This window comes from Helobdella robusta, assembly GCF_000326865.2.
Source record: "Helobdella robusta unplaced genomic scaffold HELROscaffold_12, whole genome shotgun sequence".
Lineage (NCBI taxonomy): Eukaryota > Metazoa > Annelida > Clitellata > Rhynchobdellida > Glossiphoniidae > Helobdella > Helobdella robusta.
In genome coordinates, this window is record NW_008703664.1 from 3,086,879 (window position 1) to 3,104,489 (window position 17,611).

Consider the following 17,611-nt stretch of genomic DNA (forward strand, 5'->3'; position numbering starts at 1 on the left):
TATATATATATATATATATATATATATATCATATATATATATATATATATATATATATATATATATATATATATATATATATATATATATATATATATATATATATATATATATATATATATATATATATATATACTACTATATATATATATATATCCCTTAACATACCAAGGGGGGTCCTTCAAGGACCCCAGAGAGTAGTTTTCCTTAACCCTGTCAAAAGTAACCAAACAAATTCCACCACGATTTTTCTATTCCTCTCGATTAGGGTAGCAATAAATATTCCATTGTTGTTTTTATTATACGTTATTTCAAAAACAGTAAAAAAAATAAAAAAGCAGGACCCCGCTTGGTACACTATGTTACCGATTGTGTTTTTGTTTTTTAACACTTATGGCTGAAATCGTAGACACATTTTAAAGGTTTCAGTATTAAAAAGTATTATTCTGCATTCTTACTGAATATTTGCTCATCTTACTTACTTTTAATTTGTCCTCCATTTGCAAAACTTCCGTTGAAAATTATTATTTTCTGTTTCAAATAAAGTTTATAATTTGCTGTAAAGATTTTGATAACATAAAATATAAACGTAAACGTTTGAAAATAAGAAAAATGGCTCGTAGACAAACTACAGATGAGATTCTCCGAATGTTAGATGAATGTGAAATCAGTGACAGTGACCCGGAAGATGTATTGGAACAATCTGATGAAGAATTTATACCAGCAGGAGATGCATCCGAATTGGAGGACAATCTTGAAGTAAATTTTGAATATAGTGACAGTGCTAGTGAAAATTCGGATACAAATTCGGATGAAGATGAATTCACAATAAAATCAGGTAGAAGATGGACAAGTTCTGTGCCACCATCATCTCGCCGTCGTCAATATAACATTGTCAAGGGATCACCCGGGCCAACACGCGCAATTAATGTTGCATCGACGATATCTGAAATTTTCAAATTTTCAACTGGTTCTTTGACAACCGAATTGTGGATGCTATATGCACCTTCACCAATGCTAAAGCTTCTAGAGTTATTAATGATTTCAATGCAACTGCTGATTCGAATAAACAGAAAGCTTGGACAGATGTAGACCCTGTTGAAATAAAAGCATTTTTTGGTGTTCTGCTGATTGCTGGAGCTCTTCGCTGTAGAAAGGAAAATATTTCTGAAATGTGGACGACAGATATATATTCGTCGTGCTGTTTTTACTGCTGCCATGGCATGAAACAGATTTGCACTCATCCTTCAATTTATCAGGTTTGACGACAAATTACCACGTGCTCAAAGTAGAACAACTGATAAACTTGCAGCTATTCGTGAAGTTTGGGATTGGTTTGTAATAAATTGCCAAACGCTTTTTACGCCAAATGTCCGATGAGGCAGTACATGAAATCAAAACCAGCAAAATACGGAATAAAAATATGGGTGGCCTTCATATTTGTACAACTTACAAGTCTACACTGGAAAGCTTCAGAGAAAAATTTAGGACACCGCGTAGTATGTGACTTGGTGGATCTGAAAGAGGTGTCACTACAGACAATTTTTTTTTACATCCGTGAAGACTGCAGAATTTTTGCTGCAAAAAAGCATCACCATGACAGGAACATTGAGAGCTAAAAAAACTGATATTCCTGCAGTTATAGAAAATGCAAGAGGACGAGACATACTTTCATCAAAATTTATATTTTCTAACGGGGTAGCGGTAGTTAGCTATGTCCCAAAGAAAAACAAAACAGTCCGTTTACTCTCAACTCAATCTCTAGATAATTCAGTATCCTCTGAAAGTCACAGGAAGCCCAACATGATACTGGAATACAATAATACTAAGGGTGGAGTGGACAATGCAGATAAATTGGTTAGAGAATATTCTTGTGCTAGACGAACCTCAAGATGGCCTCTAAGACTTTTCATGAATATGCTCGATATTGGTGCCCTGAATGCCTTCATAATTTGGATGTCGAAAAACAATGACTGGAATAGACATATGAAGAATATTAGATATCAATTTTTGTTAGAATTAGGCAAAGAACTGACCAAACCCAACATTCTACGTAGGGCAACCAATCTAAATGGTCTCCACCTTCCAGTTGTCAAAGCAATTGAAGCTGCAGGAGTAGTTGTAGCACGCAACACTACAACCCAAAATATACCATCAGCATCAAGGCAGCAGCAGATCAAAAGGGGAAGATGTTCCTACTGTCCCAGAAACAAAGACAAAAAAGTTAACACAGTCTGTGTGTGGAGAATGTAAACGTTTTGTCTGTGAAACACACAGGAAGACAATCACCACTGACATGCGCCAAGGATTGCAGGGATAGCAACCAATGATTGATATATATAAATTTATAAATATAATATATACATACATAACATTTACCTATTTTTATTATAATAAATTTTTCATTATATTATTTTAAACGGATGAAAATTTTGAATAATTGATGAAAAGATAAATCAATTATGCTCAGAATACTTGTTTTACTAAAAAATATCTTAAAACACCCAATAATCATCAAATAACTGAGAAATATCAAAAAATAATTGGGGTCCCTTGAGGACCCCAGCTTGGTAAACAATGTTGATGACATTGGCTTGGTATGTTAAGGGATATACTACATTGTATATGCGCATTACGCCGTGAACTTATATAAAAGGACACAACCGTATGCGTTAATTGTAAGGCAACATATTTCCTGAAAACGTTGGAAAAAATAAGTCACAAAATGGGACAAAATGAATCAAAAATTGATGCAATAGTGAAAGCATTCAAAAGTGGGGAGCCAGAAAGAAAGATGGAGGCTTTTTCTGATTTGAAGGATTTGTACTACTATGGTGATTTGATGAAAACTCGTCTGATGGACAATTGGAAATATTCACAATAATTAATTATTTTAAATTATCAGATTTGCTACCAGTTGGTGATTGCGATGATTTTGGTTTAAAAAGTAATGTCTTGGTTGAAAAAAATGTTTCCACTAAAAAAAGTTTGTACAGATTTTTATATTTATGGAATCTTATGTCATTTTAAACACCGATTCTGAACTTTTCACTTGTAGTTATATATATATATATATATATATATATATATATATATATATATATATATATATAAATGAAAATATTATTGATAAAGTTTTAATTAAAATCACGATCCAATTTTCAGACTATCTGAACAAATAAAAAGTGTTGACGTAAAATCAATACCAACATTTAAATTTCGAATAAAATCATTAATGTTGAATAAAATAAAATAAATTAGTGGATCATAATTTTGTATTCACCAATTTATTACCATTATTCTTATTTGTTTCAGAGATAACGCAAAATTTTCTGTTACATTTAACTAACATTTTGGTCGGTTATATTCATGCGAGCAACAATGAAACATGCAAAGTGTTGGAATTTCATCATCCGAGACTGTTACTGGGTCGACTAAAGAAAGTTTTGTTTCTCGAGTCTCAACCACAAAATCTCAGTCAAACTCTAAAAAACTGCCAACAGATTTTGAAATATTGCGTAAAAACAGGTACCTTTGTTGCTATTTTTCCAATTACAAATAAAAACAAAAATAATTTTATTTAGAAAAATTGATTACCAAACAAAAGCAACCTTTTTCAGTCCTTATCAGATAAATAACTTTGTAGATATTATAAATTAAGCTTATTTTCAGTATAATCTCTCGATCATCAGTGTATTTTAATTGAGGCGAAAACCATCCTTGATCATTTTCATTCAGTTACCGATTTTATCGAAGTTGATTATATGATTTTTTTGGCAGAATATTTGTGATGTTTTGTTGAATATTTATTATTAGCTCAAATTTAATGATGAACAAGGATTCAGAGATTTTTAGTGTATAATAATCATTGCTATAACGAGCCACCCTTGCAGTTATGTCAAAGATTTACTTCATTTTTTTTCGCCCGATTTTTTCACTGGTTAGTTGAAGATTTGGAAAGTTTCGCTTTTATTTAACCCAGAATGCTGTTATTGTTTAAACAAATTAACTATTTAAACTACAGATTGACTTTTTGGTGGACTGAAAAAATGGCTGATCTCCATAAGCGGGTTATCAGATTTGAAAAAATTAAATCAACAAAATTTAAACTGATCAATTCAAAATTTGATTAATTTTTAAAATACAAAATTGAAAAAAGCAATAAATCAGGAATGCTATGCAGTTTCCATCAACTGACGCAGTAGCACAAACAAATTTTTTTCATCTTATCAGCGCGATTTCTGCATTCATCAGCATGGTTGTAAATGGCGATTGCCCATCTAAGATGTCTTCATACCTTTTTTGAAAAGATTAATGATCTTGTTGAAATTGTTCTCGGTGTATTTAAAAACTAAGTTACCCTCATTGTTTTTAGCCAGCCAGAACTGTTGGGTGCTGGCGGGAACAGTGAAAAGAAGAGAGTGGCGTATACGGCACGGTGATTCGTGGTGGACATGATGCATGACGACGGGTGGCTGCTCAGATTAGATTTTTCAATTTTTTGAAGCATCACAACTTGAGTGTGTAAATTCGACCATACCGGAAGTTTAAAGTTTTGTTTATCCTGACAATTTTGAGATGTTTCGTATTTATTGCGGAATTAAATCAGGCTTGTGAACAAAATATTAAAAAATTCAAATTTATTGTTAAACGTTTACAAATCATCAATGATCTCTTTTGGCAATTAATGTTTTCTCATAAACAATCATCAGCCTGCAATAGGTTGCACAAACTTAAAAAACTTGACACTGTAATAGCCATCGAATGTGAACCAAACAATTTTGCAAAGTTCCGTAAAACTTTTTTTATTTATGACCGAATGTCAAAACCATACAACCGAGCATATATATATATATATATATATATATATATATATATATATATATATATATATATATATATATATATATATATATATATGTGTGTGTGTGTGTGTGTGTGTGTATATATATACATATATTCACAATATTCCATAAATTCTACCGATCTCTCTCGAGAATTAGAAGTTAATCGGTAGAATTTATAGAATATTGTCAAAATTATGGTCTATTACCAACATATATATATATATATATATATATATATATATATACCTTGGTGTATATAACTTTTTAGGTTTTACAAATGTGATCTCGCACGCAGTTAGATAAGCCTATAACAATTTGATCACACTCCTTTTATAATTTCGTTTTGCATTTTCCCCATTTGAAATCATTTATAAATTAATTTCAAGAGGGTCGAGGGTCGGATGAAAAAATTGCACGAAGCAAGATGTTGCTCTTATTTTATTAAAACCTTTTGACCTCACTCTCTCAATCAGCCCGGCAGTTTAATGACTGTTTGCATTAAAGCGAGTAGCTCAATTCGTAAAAATACTATGTCTTGTGCGGTTGCGCGACAGCCTGGTTCGAATACTGTTACTGCCTGTACAAAACTGAAAAACTACTGTGGTACTTGCGCGTGCGTAATGTCGTGTGTACATCGTGCGGTGTAGTAAGTTCAGTCTTTGTGGCATAACTAGTTTTAAAGCGTCATGACTATTTGAATATAAACTCTACAATCTACATATAATAATAATAACTTTCATTATAAAAAAGAATATTCCAATAAGAAAGTTTAAATAAAAAGACAAACAAACAAAAACAACGGAAACGTATCAGCTGTTTTACGCAGTTGCCTGTTTAATCAAATTCTTAAATCATTTTTCTCCGTTAAAATCCATTTAAATCACCGCTTCGCCGTGAGAAAGTGCAAGCTGTCGCATCACTTTTGCAGTTTTTTTGGATGTTTGTCTTGCAAAACGTTTTTCCATTTTTTTTTAAATTTCGAAACAGGTTTCAAAAGAAATAAATTTATTTTAAAGTTACTCTATGAAAAAATCTGTTTAGGAAGAATAAACATATTTTTTGACGACGGCAAGATATATTTTATATATTGAAATTAACTTGGGTAACAAAATAAAATTTGTAAAAAAAATTAAATACGAATGTCCATAAATTAATGTTAGATGTCAAATTTTCAAACATTGATTATAAAAATGAAAAAGGAAACAGGGAACAAACAAAAATCTATTTTTAAAGACTAATTGTTATTATTATTACTATTGGGTTTAATATTGTTAAATACTGTGCCTAATTTAAAAGACGCTTGATGTTTCTACGACAATTAAGGCCCGAGCGTATGCCATCCCATATGAATAAGTTTGTGAGAGTAAGAGGAATGGGAGTGTTGTTGAGTCAACAAGCTTTGTAGGTAATACTTTGACGGACTGGAAGACTTGTATTAGTTCTTTTTTTAATTAAATTTTAATTAACAATTATTATTTTATTTTCATTTTTCAATGTAGGTTTTCATTAAAAGATGTTAATATTAATATTATTATTATGAGAAAAAAACATGGGCGAAGACAAAATGTCCCTATGCCCGCGACACAAAATTAACTATAAAATTTTAACACATCAACAATGTACATGAATTCTGTTCATACATAAAGATCAAACAAAAAAAATATAAACAAAAATATAAGTAAATAACTTCTATTATTAATTCAACTATATATATGTATGCAAACATTTCTTCATAAAAATTCTAACTTCAGCCATTATTATTACTATTATTATTCATTTTCTTTCCTATATCTTAAAGATATCAACAAAACACAAAGACGCACAGCCTAGGCGGAGATTACTTGCATTCGAACCCAGTCACTCACTGCAACAAATAACAAATTTTTTTTATGTATTTCACCGTAACGCTTATTTCACTGCAGGCCATCCCAAATTTTTCAATCAAATTTCGCAAGGTCTTGATGTGGTAGGACTGGCTGGTGAATGGATTACTGCCGTCACGAATGTCAGCATGTAAGTGCTGATTTGCTATCAATATTTACATAACTTAAAATTTAATAAAATTAATGAAATTATATACGTCCAAGTGCATGTCAAATAGAAGCTCCCGTATATGTTTACATGGAAGAAGTAGTTCTTAGAAAAATGTGTTCATTAATAGGTTGGAAGAATGGTGCTGGAATTTTGACACCAGGTACTTTTTATGCTGCAAAAATATTTTTTTTTACAAGTGAAACCATTTCCAAAATTAGGTGGAACCATGTCAAATTTGTACAGCGTTTCTTTTTGCATGCAATTTATCTTTCCCAAATTGAAGTTTAACGGATTATCTAACGAGAAACCTTTAGTTTTGTTCACTTCAGACCAAGTTTGTAAGATTTTATTTGCTTTCGGCACAAATTTTAAATTTTTGTAAAATCATTGACAAGTGATATTTAATCTTAAAGAGTCATTTTTCAATAAAAAGAGCGGGAATGCTACTGGGAATAGGTAGAGAAAATGTTGTTCTAATCAAATCTGATGACAGGTAGAAATGAAACGATGTTGTAATAAATGCTTGAAAGCTAATTTATTTTGCCGTAGAGGGAAGATGATGCCAGGCGACCTGCGACTGAAAATACTTTCTTGCATAGAAGCTAACAAAAAAGCATTCCTAGTCTCAGCAACCAGCGGGACGACAGTTTTGGGTGCTTTTGATCCTTTACATGAGATTGCCAACTTGTGCGAAGAATTTGGTTTATGGTTTCATGTTGATGTATGTTTCCTCATCTAGTATTTCAACAAGAGAAGCTGATTACTTATTACTTATCTAGCAATTGTTATCAAATAATTTTTTTAGAAAAAGTAGTTAGTCACCCATTCATTATCAATCATCCACAATCCACAACCTTAGGCCGCTTGGGGCGGGGGTTTGTTGCTTTCAAAAACTCATCGACACCTGCTACACGGAATTCACAGGTTGTTTGTTTTTACGCGCATCTAAAAAAATGATCTTCATCAAAAAAATATTTTACTGAAGAGCTCATTCTGTTACATGGAATCCGCACAAGCTTATGGGTATACCCCTACAATGCTCTGCTTTTCTCGTTAGAGAAAAAGTTTGGCTAATATTATATGAAACAATAAAATTAAAGCTTTGTAGAAAATTTTAAATTCCGCAATAGAATTTTTTGATGGGATGCAATTCGGTGACTCGAGACCTTGGAATATTGGCTGGAGATGAATTCTTAGATGATAGAACAATGCAAGCCTCAAGACATAATGATATTTTAAAACTGTGGTTATCATGGAAAGCTAAAGGGAGCAGATTGCTGGAAAATCAAATTGATAGTTTGATGATATTATCAAGGTTTCAAATGATTAATTTCATTTACATCAACTTTTGTTAATATTACATACAATCTTGATTTCATTTGGTAATATTTTAGTTATAAAATCAACGATTCAATGAGCCATCAGTGGTGGGTAACCAACTAAATATTTGTAAATAGACTATAACTTCTTTTCAACTAAAAACAAATAGTTTAATTAATAGTAACAAACTTATTTTTAAAAACAGTTAACTAAGATAAAAAAGAAGGTAAATTTTTTCAAACTATTTTGCAACTTTTTTTTTATTTACTTCTTGGCATACATACTCTGAAGCAACTTTAACGCTGTTAACACAACAAGCCATTGAAGCTATGTCTTCACTTAAAAATAACTCATGGAAATTATTTTAACACTAAACAAAGTCAACAATTTAAACATTTTCTAACAGATAAGTTCACGCAAGTCATTTTTTCAGAGGCACAGTTTAAGATAGTTAAAAAAGATATCCGACTGGAGCCTAATACCATTGCTCGATATCTTTTAAATAGCTTTTATTACCGATCTGTTCACAATCTGTTTGTTTTACTTTTTTCTTCATTTGGAAACAGCCGTGTAGATCCAGTGTGCACCATACAAATTTCTCAATTGTATTAGGTTAAGGTTTGTTAATTATAATTAAAATAGTCACACCAATCATACGGTCCATGCGATACGATTTCTTCGCTTTCCATTACCATCATCATCACTCCACACATGTACAACACATTTTCATGCATGTATATAGCAGAGATTCCATTACATAGAAAACTTACAAAGAGAACCTACATTGTAATTGACGACATTAGAAACATTTTAAAGAATGAAATAATGGAGCGTGCAAAAAAGTAATCGATTTCGTCAAAAAAAAAATTTGTAGTAAATTTGAAGCATGAGAATACAAAACTGAAAAATCATTGAACCAATGCTCAAATTGACCGGCTCACAAAAAAATATTTAGAAAAAAAATCATAAATAATATGTGGATCATTAGCATCAGAAGCTTCCAATTGTCTACCTTATCGGAACAGACTAATAAATTAAAAATCGATTCAATTAGAAAATGTGTTAATGAATTATTTTACAAAATAGAAATTTAAAGTGTTTGCGTGAATACGCTCTTGTAGTAAAAAATATTCATGCTTCAAAGCAAAGTATTAGAAGTTGAAGTAAATGGTTAGGTGTCAACCTAAGTATAATTGCCAAATTTTTCGGTGTTTTAAATGAAAAATTGTCGAATCAAATCTTTAAACTTCAAATCCTTAGCAAAAAAATTAAAAAATAAATGTTTGTTCAACTGACAAAAATTGTTAAAAAATTTGGAAATACAAAGATTAGGGGGACTCTGGTTAAGAGAAATTTTGAAAGAAACAGACCTGCCCGAAGTTATTCAGAATGTCGGACGTTCAACCATGAAGTAAGAGTTACTCAAACTTTTTTTTACTGCAATTTCATTATTTTTCAGATATATGCAAGGACAAATAAGCGTTAGACCAGGATTTGAACTTGTGCTAGAAGAGGTCTCCTTATCTTTATGATAATAATAATTAATAAATTTTCTTTATATATCAATTTTGTATCCTGTTTTATATAATCATAACAAACGCCAGAGCTGCTTTCAAACCGTTTCGTAAAAAATTTATTTTGCCACACGATGTATAATGTACATCCAGTATATGTACTTCGCCAGACGTGATAAGTGTTGAACTTTGCTTGCAGACAACGTTAGAGGCATGTCAAAACGGAGTAAAAGCCTAAAATCAGATATCCAAGCTGGACTATATCCCACCAATTGATTCAACGGAACATTGTTTTTGAAATTAGCAATTATGCGGACGCTATTTGTTTGTCAGACTAAATTCAGATTAAACTAGTGCAAGTCAAACACTTGCACACACGCACACGAGTAGATATTAAAGATTCAAAAAAGGTCTATTACAAACTTTCTAGGTTTAGAAAAATCTTTTTGTCATATTTGAACTCGGTCACAGCACGCACTACGAAATAGCACCAAGCGATCTTATCCACTAGGCCACCAAGCTGCTCAATATTGCACATAATTTGCTGAAATCACGTGTGATGGAATGAAAAATAATGCACCATATATTAATCCATTCCATGTTCATCAAGCCTGAATTTTTGAACATATGCTTTTGGTACGTACCTCAAAGACTGAGACATTTGCCGCCGGGTGCGGAGAGAGATGATAAGCTATCGACGGTAAGTTTGTATACAACCAGCGGCGGATCTGGACAACTTTGACAGCAGGCAATTTTAAAAATATTAAAATTTGGACGGGAAGGCCACAAAATTACCAAATTACGTTGGCGATACTTTTTTTGCTTATCAATTCAAAGGACCCCTAGAACCGCCACTGTATACAACACGATTTTTAAATTTTATCTCCTGTTTTTTCATTTTGTAAAGATCGCACCAAAAGTGAAAGCAGTGATGATGGAAAAGGGAAAAACAATGATAGGATATCAACCATTGGGAGATAAACCAAACTTTTTTCGAATGATCATAAGCAATCCAGCTTCTTCAGAGGAAGATATCGATTATTTATTGGATCAAATACAATTGTACGGCGAGCTGTGAAATAAACATGTTATAATTTAATTGTACGTCGAAGTTGAAAACTTTTAAGCTTATAAAAATAGATATAAAATTTTCAGTGAATTATCATCATAATATTGTAATTTAGATTAACTATTTTAATTATAGCATGATTTGTTTTTATAAATATAATCCCATCCATATCGTTTTTTAACTCAACAACTTTTTTTACGTTGCACTACTCTGCACAATTCATCTCTCCTGTTGCAACAGTTAATGCGCGTTGCAGACCTTAATTTTTCAAGAAAAAACACGATCAAGACCAGGCTAGGACGATCGCATTTTTTTTTTACCAAATCTTAAATGTACAAAAAACAAACAATAAAAGTAAATTAATTTTGTCGCAAAGTTTAAAAAAGTTTTTTGAAAATCATATTCAAAAATATTTAGTGAAAGAACGTTGTTTTAAAACAAATCATCGTCATCACCACTGTCGTCTCCGTCATGAGGATCATCAGATAGTGGAGTTGGAGCCGTTGAGTAACTGTTGCCGCCTTCAACTGGAGCGTTGCTGTAGATGTTGAAGTTTGTGATGTAGTTGTTGTTATTGTTGTTAATGTGGAAGTGCAATGAGCCTTCGTACAATAGCTGAAAAACAATGTTCTCATCCGTTGAATTGGTGCTCGTATATTTAATTAGGATAGTGTCTTTTAGGATGTTTAAAGTTTTGTTAGCTTCCTGATTAAATTTTTAAAATTAATATCAATAAATAAGCTAGATTCAATTATTTCAATGAATAAGTGGGTAATGTACGAAGAAATGACTCACCGGTTTACAATAAGAATTGTGAGAAGCAAGTTCGGAAGGACCATCATAAATTGTCAGCTGACTGTGTTCTAGAATGCAGTCTTTCAAAGAAGCTGTTGTTGGTGTTATTTCCAAATACATTCTGAATTTGTAATTTGCGGGTAGAATTATTTTCCACAAGCAGGTGTACGCAGTAGAGGGAGGGTTTGGATAATTGGGACTGGTGAACAAGCCCTTTAGTTCTTGTAACGTACCACCGCAGCCTAAAAAATCACACATTTGATAGCTTATCAGGTCATCAAATGAAATTGTCTCAGTAACAAGTATAAATAGTAACAAATATAAAGCTTCGCCTCGTGCGAAAATTGGAAAATTCAAAAATTAAACAAGTTATTCATATTCAAAAGCGTAGTCAAAATGAAAAAAATAAATTTAAACTAAAATTTCTTGATGTGCAGTTGTGATAGCAGAAACAGAAATCAATAAAAATGATAAAGGTGGGAAAATATTTTGAAATAGTAAAAAATTATCACCGCCGTGCGATGCTATGTAAGTTAGGTCAAATCCCCCAAAATGATCTTGGTCGTCTGTCTGAAAATTCAAGGAAGCAATGTTATCTGTTAAGAATAAAGGTCCCGGCTTATAAAACCCACAAAGCTTCTTGATTTGACGGTTCGATGAGTCAGTTACCTAAAATCAATGCAATGTATTCACTGAAATGGTTTTAAATAATTAAAAAAAATGTACTAACAGTCAGGTAATCGAATTCGCACCTAAAATCATCTTCTAATTTAAAGTCCGTAAAGAAAAGAGATAGCTTGGTGCCGCTAGGAGCCAAAATCTTATAATTGCAGTTGTGGTTTCCTCTATGTTCCTTAGGGTAGTTAGGACTTGTGATACGGCCTGTCATAGCTCTAAATTCTTGTGAGCAGCCTAGGCAAAAAAAATATTTCTATATTCAAACTTTAAAATTGATGACCAAAATAATAACAGATGAAAAATTAAATAAACTATAAATTAAATAACATGCAAAAGCGTAATAAAATAATGCAGTAAAAATTCCAACAAATTCAAATAGTTGTTTATTTATTCAAAATTAAAAAAAAACAACAAAAAAGTAATGAAATGTAACTGGAATTTAGCTGATTTTCGGGGACCGATATAAGACAATAAATAAATAAATATTCTTATGTGGGCCATTGTGAGAATTTGAAAATTATAACAAATTCAACACAAACTTAATACAGAACAGAAATTACAGACATCTAAAACAGATAAGGCGATTAAAACGGAAATAATAAACGCGTAAATGAGAATCTCTCTTTTTTTTTTCTTTTTTTCTCGTGCCTTATCCTTTCAGGACATTGGCGAGCATTAACCTTCACAAAACCCGATCTTTAACACATTGTAGTACTTGAAATGTGGAGATATTCAACAAACAACACAAGGACTTCACGAAAGTTATTCGTTGTTGACCCCGATCTTTTTATTCTGCAATTTTCCCAGTAAGTGTTAGATTTTCCATTCTTTCCTTCCACATGATGTGACCAAAAAACTTTAACTGCCCCCGTCGGATTATCTGTAGTAATTTCCTCTTTTCATAACCGGACTGTTTTAATGCATCCTCGTTCGAAGTATGAGAGGTTCAACAAATTTTCATAACTCTACCCAAAAACCACATCTCTTTGCAGCATTAATCTTTTTTTCCATTTCTTTAGAAATTGTCCAGGACTCAGAGCCGTAAGTTAGCACAGGAAAAATATAACACCCTAACAATTTTGATTTTGTTGATATTCTGATTTTACTGTTAGTGAAAATGTTTTTCATTTTAGAATATTCATCTTTCACCATAGCTATCCCTCTTTTGATATCCATATCACATTTACAACCTGAGGTAATCAGAGATAATTGAAGCTGTTGACTTGTTGATTGATCAAGATAAGAATAACAATGTTTAATCAAGGGAACCATACTGATTCAAAGAGTAACAAAATGATGAAAAAATAACGAAATGCATAATAAAATAGAGTGTTAAAGTGATTCATAATATTTAATAAAGTGTTTTAAAGATTTTAAAATAAAATAAAATTTTAAGTACTTTTGATAGCTGCGGGTAAATATTTCATCCCATATTTTGAGTCCATTAATAAAAATACTTGAATGAATTTATTTTGACTTACCAGCTGCTAACTTGCGGACATTTGATTTAAATTGAATGCAATTAAGACAAAGGGTGGTAATAAAATTGTATGAACTAGAAATTACATAGTATTTTTTAAACTATTTTTGCATAATAAGACTGAAGAACTATTACCACAAAATATGTTACATTAAGATAAGTACGGCAGTATAAAAATTATTGTGAAGAATAAATAACGTTATAAAAAATAAATAATAATAAATAAATTCCTATTAAATTTGAGCCAATTTTTTCAATTATATTCAGAAATTTATTAGTTGTTACATACTGTTAAAACTGTTTATTCAGTATAATAAATTAGAAATTAAATTGGATTTTGAATGACGAAAAAGTTAAAATTAAACTCGTTGAAGACATTTATTTTTTTAAAACCAAAACTTTTGGCTGAACAATCTCGCAAAGCAACACTATAAAAACTAAACAAAAGCACGTAACATGCATGCAGCTTCCACTAACATCCATACTTAACGAGACACGATTGCATGGAAGGGCTAGATTTGGGGATGGACAGGTGGAGCAATAATGATAAAAAATTATAATTTTGGCTGGTTGGCAACATTTATTTCTCTCCTCAATTCTAACCCTAACATATTCACAATCTATTAATGACAATAAAAATTTGAATGTCAGTCCCATATTAATAAATTGAATAATAGACAGACCTGTCACCGCATAAGTTATGTTGAAGCCCTTTAGATTATTTTCCTCCCTTATGACAGATTTGAAAAGAATCGTGAGATGTTCGTCGACAGACTTGAACGATGGCAAAGTTGTCGATTCACCGCATAATAATTTTTCAGAATTATCAATCTGAAATTTTATTGAGATTTCGCAACTGAATGCGTAAAGTTCATATGATGAAATTTACTTGAAGACATGGATGCATGTACTAATTAAAACACTATCTATTAAATCGTTTATTTATTATTAAAATAAAAGTTAAGTAATGAAAAATGAGCAATTTGCACATACAAATTGTCGGTTCACATTGTATGTAAATTATTGTTAAAGATTGAGCAAAAAGATTTTGGTCAAATCATTTAATATGAAAGGTTTATGAAAAGCTTATCATAGAGAACATAAACCATATTTTAGCGTATAACTTTATTTAATGCTTAAACCGTTACAAAAAATAAATTTAAACTCAAAAGTAAATAATAATAAAATAATAATAACAAATTAACATTAATGATGGATAGAGATTCATCTCTGCACAAATCCGTTTTCAAGAGCTGAAACGTGTTGAAGAAGATTATAACATTTTGTTCTTTGAATCCTTTTATGAGCCATCTGCAAGTGACGCCGGTCTCGTACGGCAAGGGGAAGTTGGGAGATGTGAACGTCTGATTGGTTGAGGTAGCATTCAGTGTCCCACCACACGAAACTGCAAACAAAATTTTAAAATTTGCTGTCAATCGCGGCTTGTAATGTAGCAAAATTATTACGATACTACGATGCTGATTCAACTAAAATTGAACTTTTAGTTAATATCAACATTTGCGAGTCACGTTATCCTTTCTTATTCTCTTGAAAAAAACATTTATATCAAATTTTACAAATTTGAAAATAGTTTCAGAAAATGGAACATTATTATGATTATTTATTACCAAAATATTTAAAATTTTTAAGGAATAAAGAATAAGAATTTGTTTGAACCCTCCGAAACAAAACCCTGGCTAGGTCTACGAGCGCTGTAGTGAGTTTTAGTTATTCAAATTCGTACATTTCATATTTTATTTTGCCAAATCATACCAAATAAAAATGTAAGAAAAATAAATGTAGGAAATGAAATCACGTAAACTAAGGAATATAGATAGTTAAAAATTCATCATGTCCTAAATTGAAATTCATATATTAAGAAGTAAGAACCAAGCAAAAGAAATAACTACAAGAGTATAACTAACAATTGAGCATTTTGTAAATGAGCCTAAAGCCTTTTCTTCTGTGTTCCGATTTTTCAGAAGTTGAAAAGACTATCTTATATAAATTATTATCTGACCGATATGCCACCTTTGTTGATCTTTGACAAAACGTGTAAGTCGGGTTGAAACTGACGACGTTTTCATACAACTGCAAGAGAATTTAAACCCCAAAATAATTTAAACATTAATACATACATTTACTTTAAAAAAAACACAAAACACAATGCATTGCCATGCTAAAAGTGTTCCTTTGATAGCATATTTTATTAACGCTATTATATCAACAGCTTCAACATTTTCCAAGATATTAAGTGGAATAACTACATAGAAAAAATAAATAGAATAAGCAAATAAAAAAGTGAAAATAAATATAGAAAGAAAAAGAGAGAGATAGAGAAAGAGAAAAAAGAGAATATAAATCAGTTGGTCAACCTCCAATTTATTAATACATTCTGATGGAACGTCAAGAGACATGTCAATGTACTGGAAAGTCAAGTTCCACGTGTAGCCAGAAGGGGCTTTAAAGTTCCACTCACAATATAAGTTTGGTTCGAAAAATCCATCAGACGTTACGTTATTTTCTAATATTCCTTCAAAGTTTGTTATATCATTTCCACATTCTGAAATGTTTATAATTCAATTTTGAAAATAGACTAGATTAAATTTCTAAAAAGCAAAATTAAAAAAGAATCTCCCAAATTGGACTGGACAAACAAAAAAACGGTCAACAAATTTCATTGTCAACCGTAAAAAATGAAACATCAATCATGATAACAAATTCAATATTGAGTACACACTTTTCACAGACTGGTAGGTTAATGCAAAATATCCTACTTCACTATCTTTCTTATTCTCAAGTTCAACAACCACGATATTGGAGAAGGAAATGTAAGCTCTATTTAATATAGGTGGATTCGTTCCAGAATATGAATCGACTTTAGTATCAGCGACACCATTGTTTTCCTTGATATAAACTTTACTCGATGTAAGCTTAGAAACTTCAAACGTTGTAAATCTGCAATCATTATTTAATATAACTGATTCAAAAAGTGAAGCAGAAATGAAAAAACTATTAATTTTTAAAATTTCATAATTCGTTAATCCATGATAAGTTAAAACTTAGAAAAGTTCAGCAGCAAAGCACCACTTATGTAAGGAGTTTGTACCCAAAAATCAACTCTTGACTGGCTGGGAGTAGTGAATAGGAGCCAAAGCGGATTTGCGCATTGGCTACATTTCATGCTGTAACTTGTGACTTAGCTTCATTAACTTGCCACCATGAAACTTTGTTATACTACATAGCTAGCAATAACCTTTTGAATTCAATTAATAACAAACTGAATTAAAGCCTTATTGTAGATTCCTGTAAATATTATTATACATAAGTAGTGAGCAATATTAATATAGCGTAAGTGGATGTTTGTTCAGTTACAGACATTTAAATATCCTTAAAAACATTTGGACAACAATTTAGTGTAAATAATAAAATACGTACGTTATTTTCAAAATATACTCAGATGTGACGTTGATGACCCATCTGCAGTTGAAGTCTGTCTTCCAAAAGCCATAATGAGGTGACGATATGTTACCGCTGAAACTTGTAAGCACTTTATCACAATCTAACATTGCATTTGGAAATCATATGAAAAATTTCTTGAAGTTTAATTATTATCAATTAAGTAAAAACTCACGAATAATTAAAAGAAGTCATTTTCAAGCATGCTAGCAACCATGCTAGCATGCTTGAAAATGCAAAAAACAATATCAAAAAATGTATTTAATTTATAGATACTTCATTAAACTAAAGATTTTAAAACTTGTTATCGTGTTTTTGTTGTTAATTCAGTTTATATCCAATCTGTATTTAAAAACCCAATGCCAAAATGTTCGCCTGTCCAAAGAATGAATTATGAGCAAATTCTCAAAATATA

General features: G+C 31.1%; 2 protein-coding genes across 2 annotated transcripts; one reads left to right on the forward strand and one right to left on the reverse strand.

Annotated features, from left to right (window-relative positions):
• Positions 1 to 3,314: 3,314 nt before the first annotated feature.
• HELRODRAFT_73271 (hypothetical protein) lies at positions 3,315 to 10,793 on the forward strand (the record flags this gene model as incomplete). The annotated part of the gene is made up of 12 exons (XM_009013678.1): positions 3,315 to 3,528; positions 6,770 to 6,860; positions 6,935 to 7,041; positions 7,100 to 7,215; positions 7,295 to 7,374; positions 7,431 to 7,602; positions 7,741 to 7,808; positions 7,867 to 7,945; positions 8,012 to 8,196; positions 9,661 to 9,715; positions 10,326 to 10,415; positions 10,623 to 10,793. Coding segments are annotated over 12 exons (1,428 nt in total), but the record flags the coding sequence as incomplete, so codon positions are not given.
• Positions 10,794 to 11,080: 287 nt separating this feature from the next.
• HELRODRAFT_190380 (hypothetical protein) lies at positions 11,081 to 17,306 on the reverse strand (the record flags this gene model as incomplete). The annotated part of the gene is made up of 10 exons (XM_009013679.1): positions 11,081 to 11,489; positions 11,580 to 11,821; positions 12,092 to 12,248; positions 12,310 to 12,491; positions 14,421 to 14,568; positions 14,943 to 15,142; positions 15,663 to 15,828; positions 16,113 to 16,300; positions 16,478 to 16,695; positions 17,176 to 17,306. 10 exons carry the CDS (start codon positions 17,304 to 17,306, stop codon positions 11,217 to 11,219), a joined length of 1,905 nt encoding a protein of 634 aa, XP_009011927.1. The 3' UTR covers positions 11,081 to 11,216.
• Between the last annotated feature and the right edge of the window lie 305 nt (positions 17,307 to 17,611).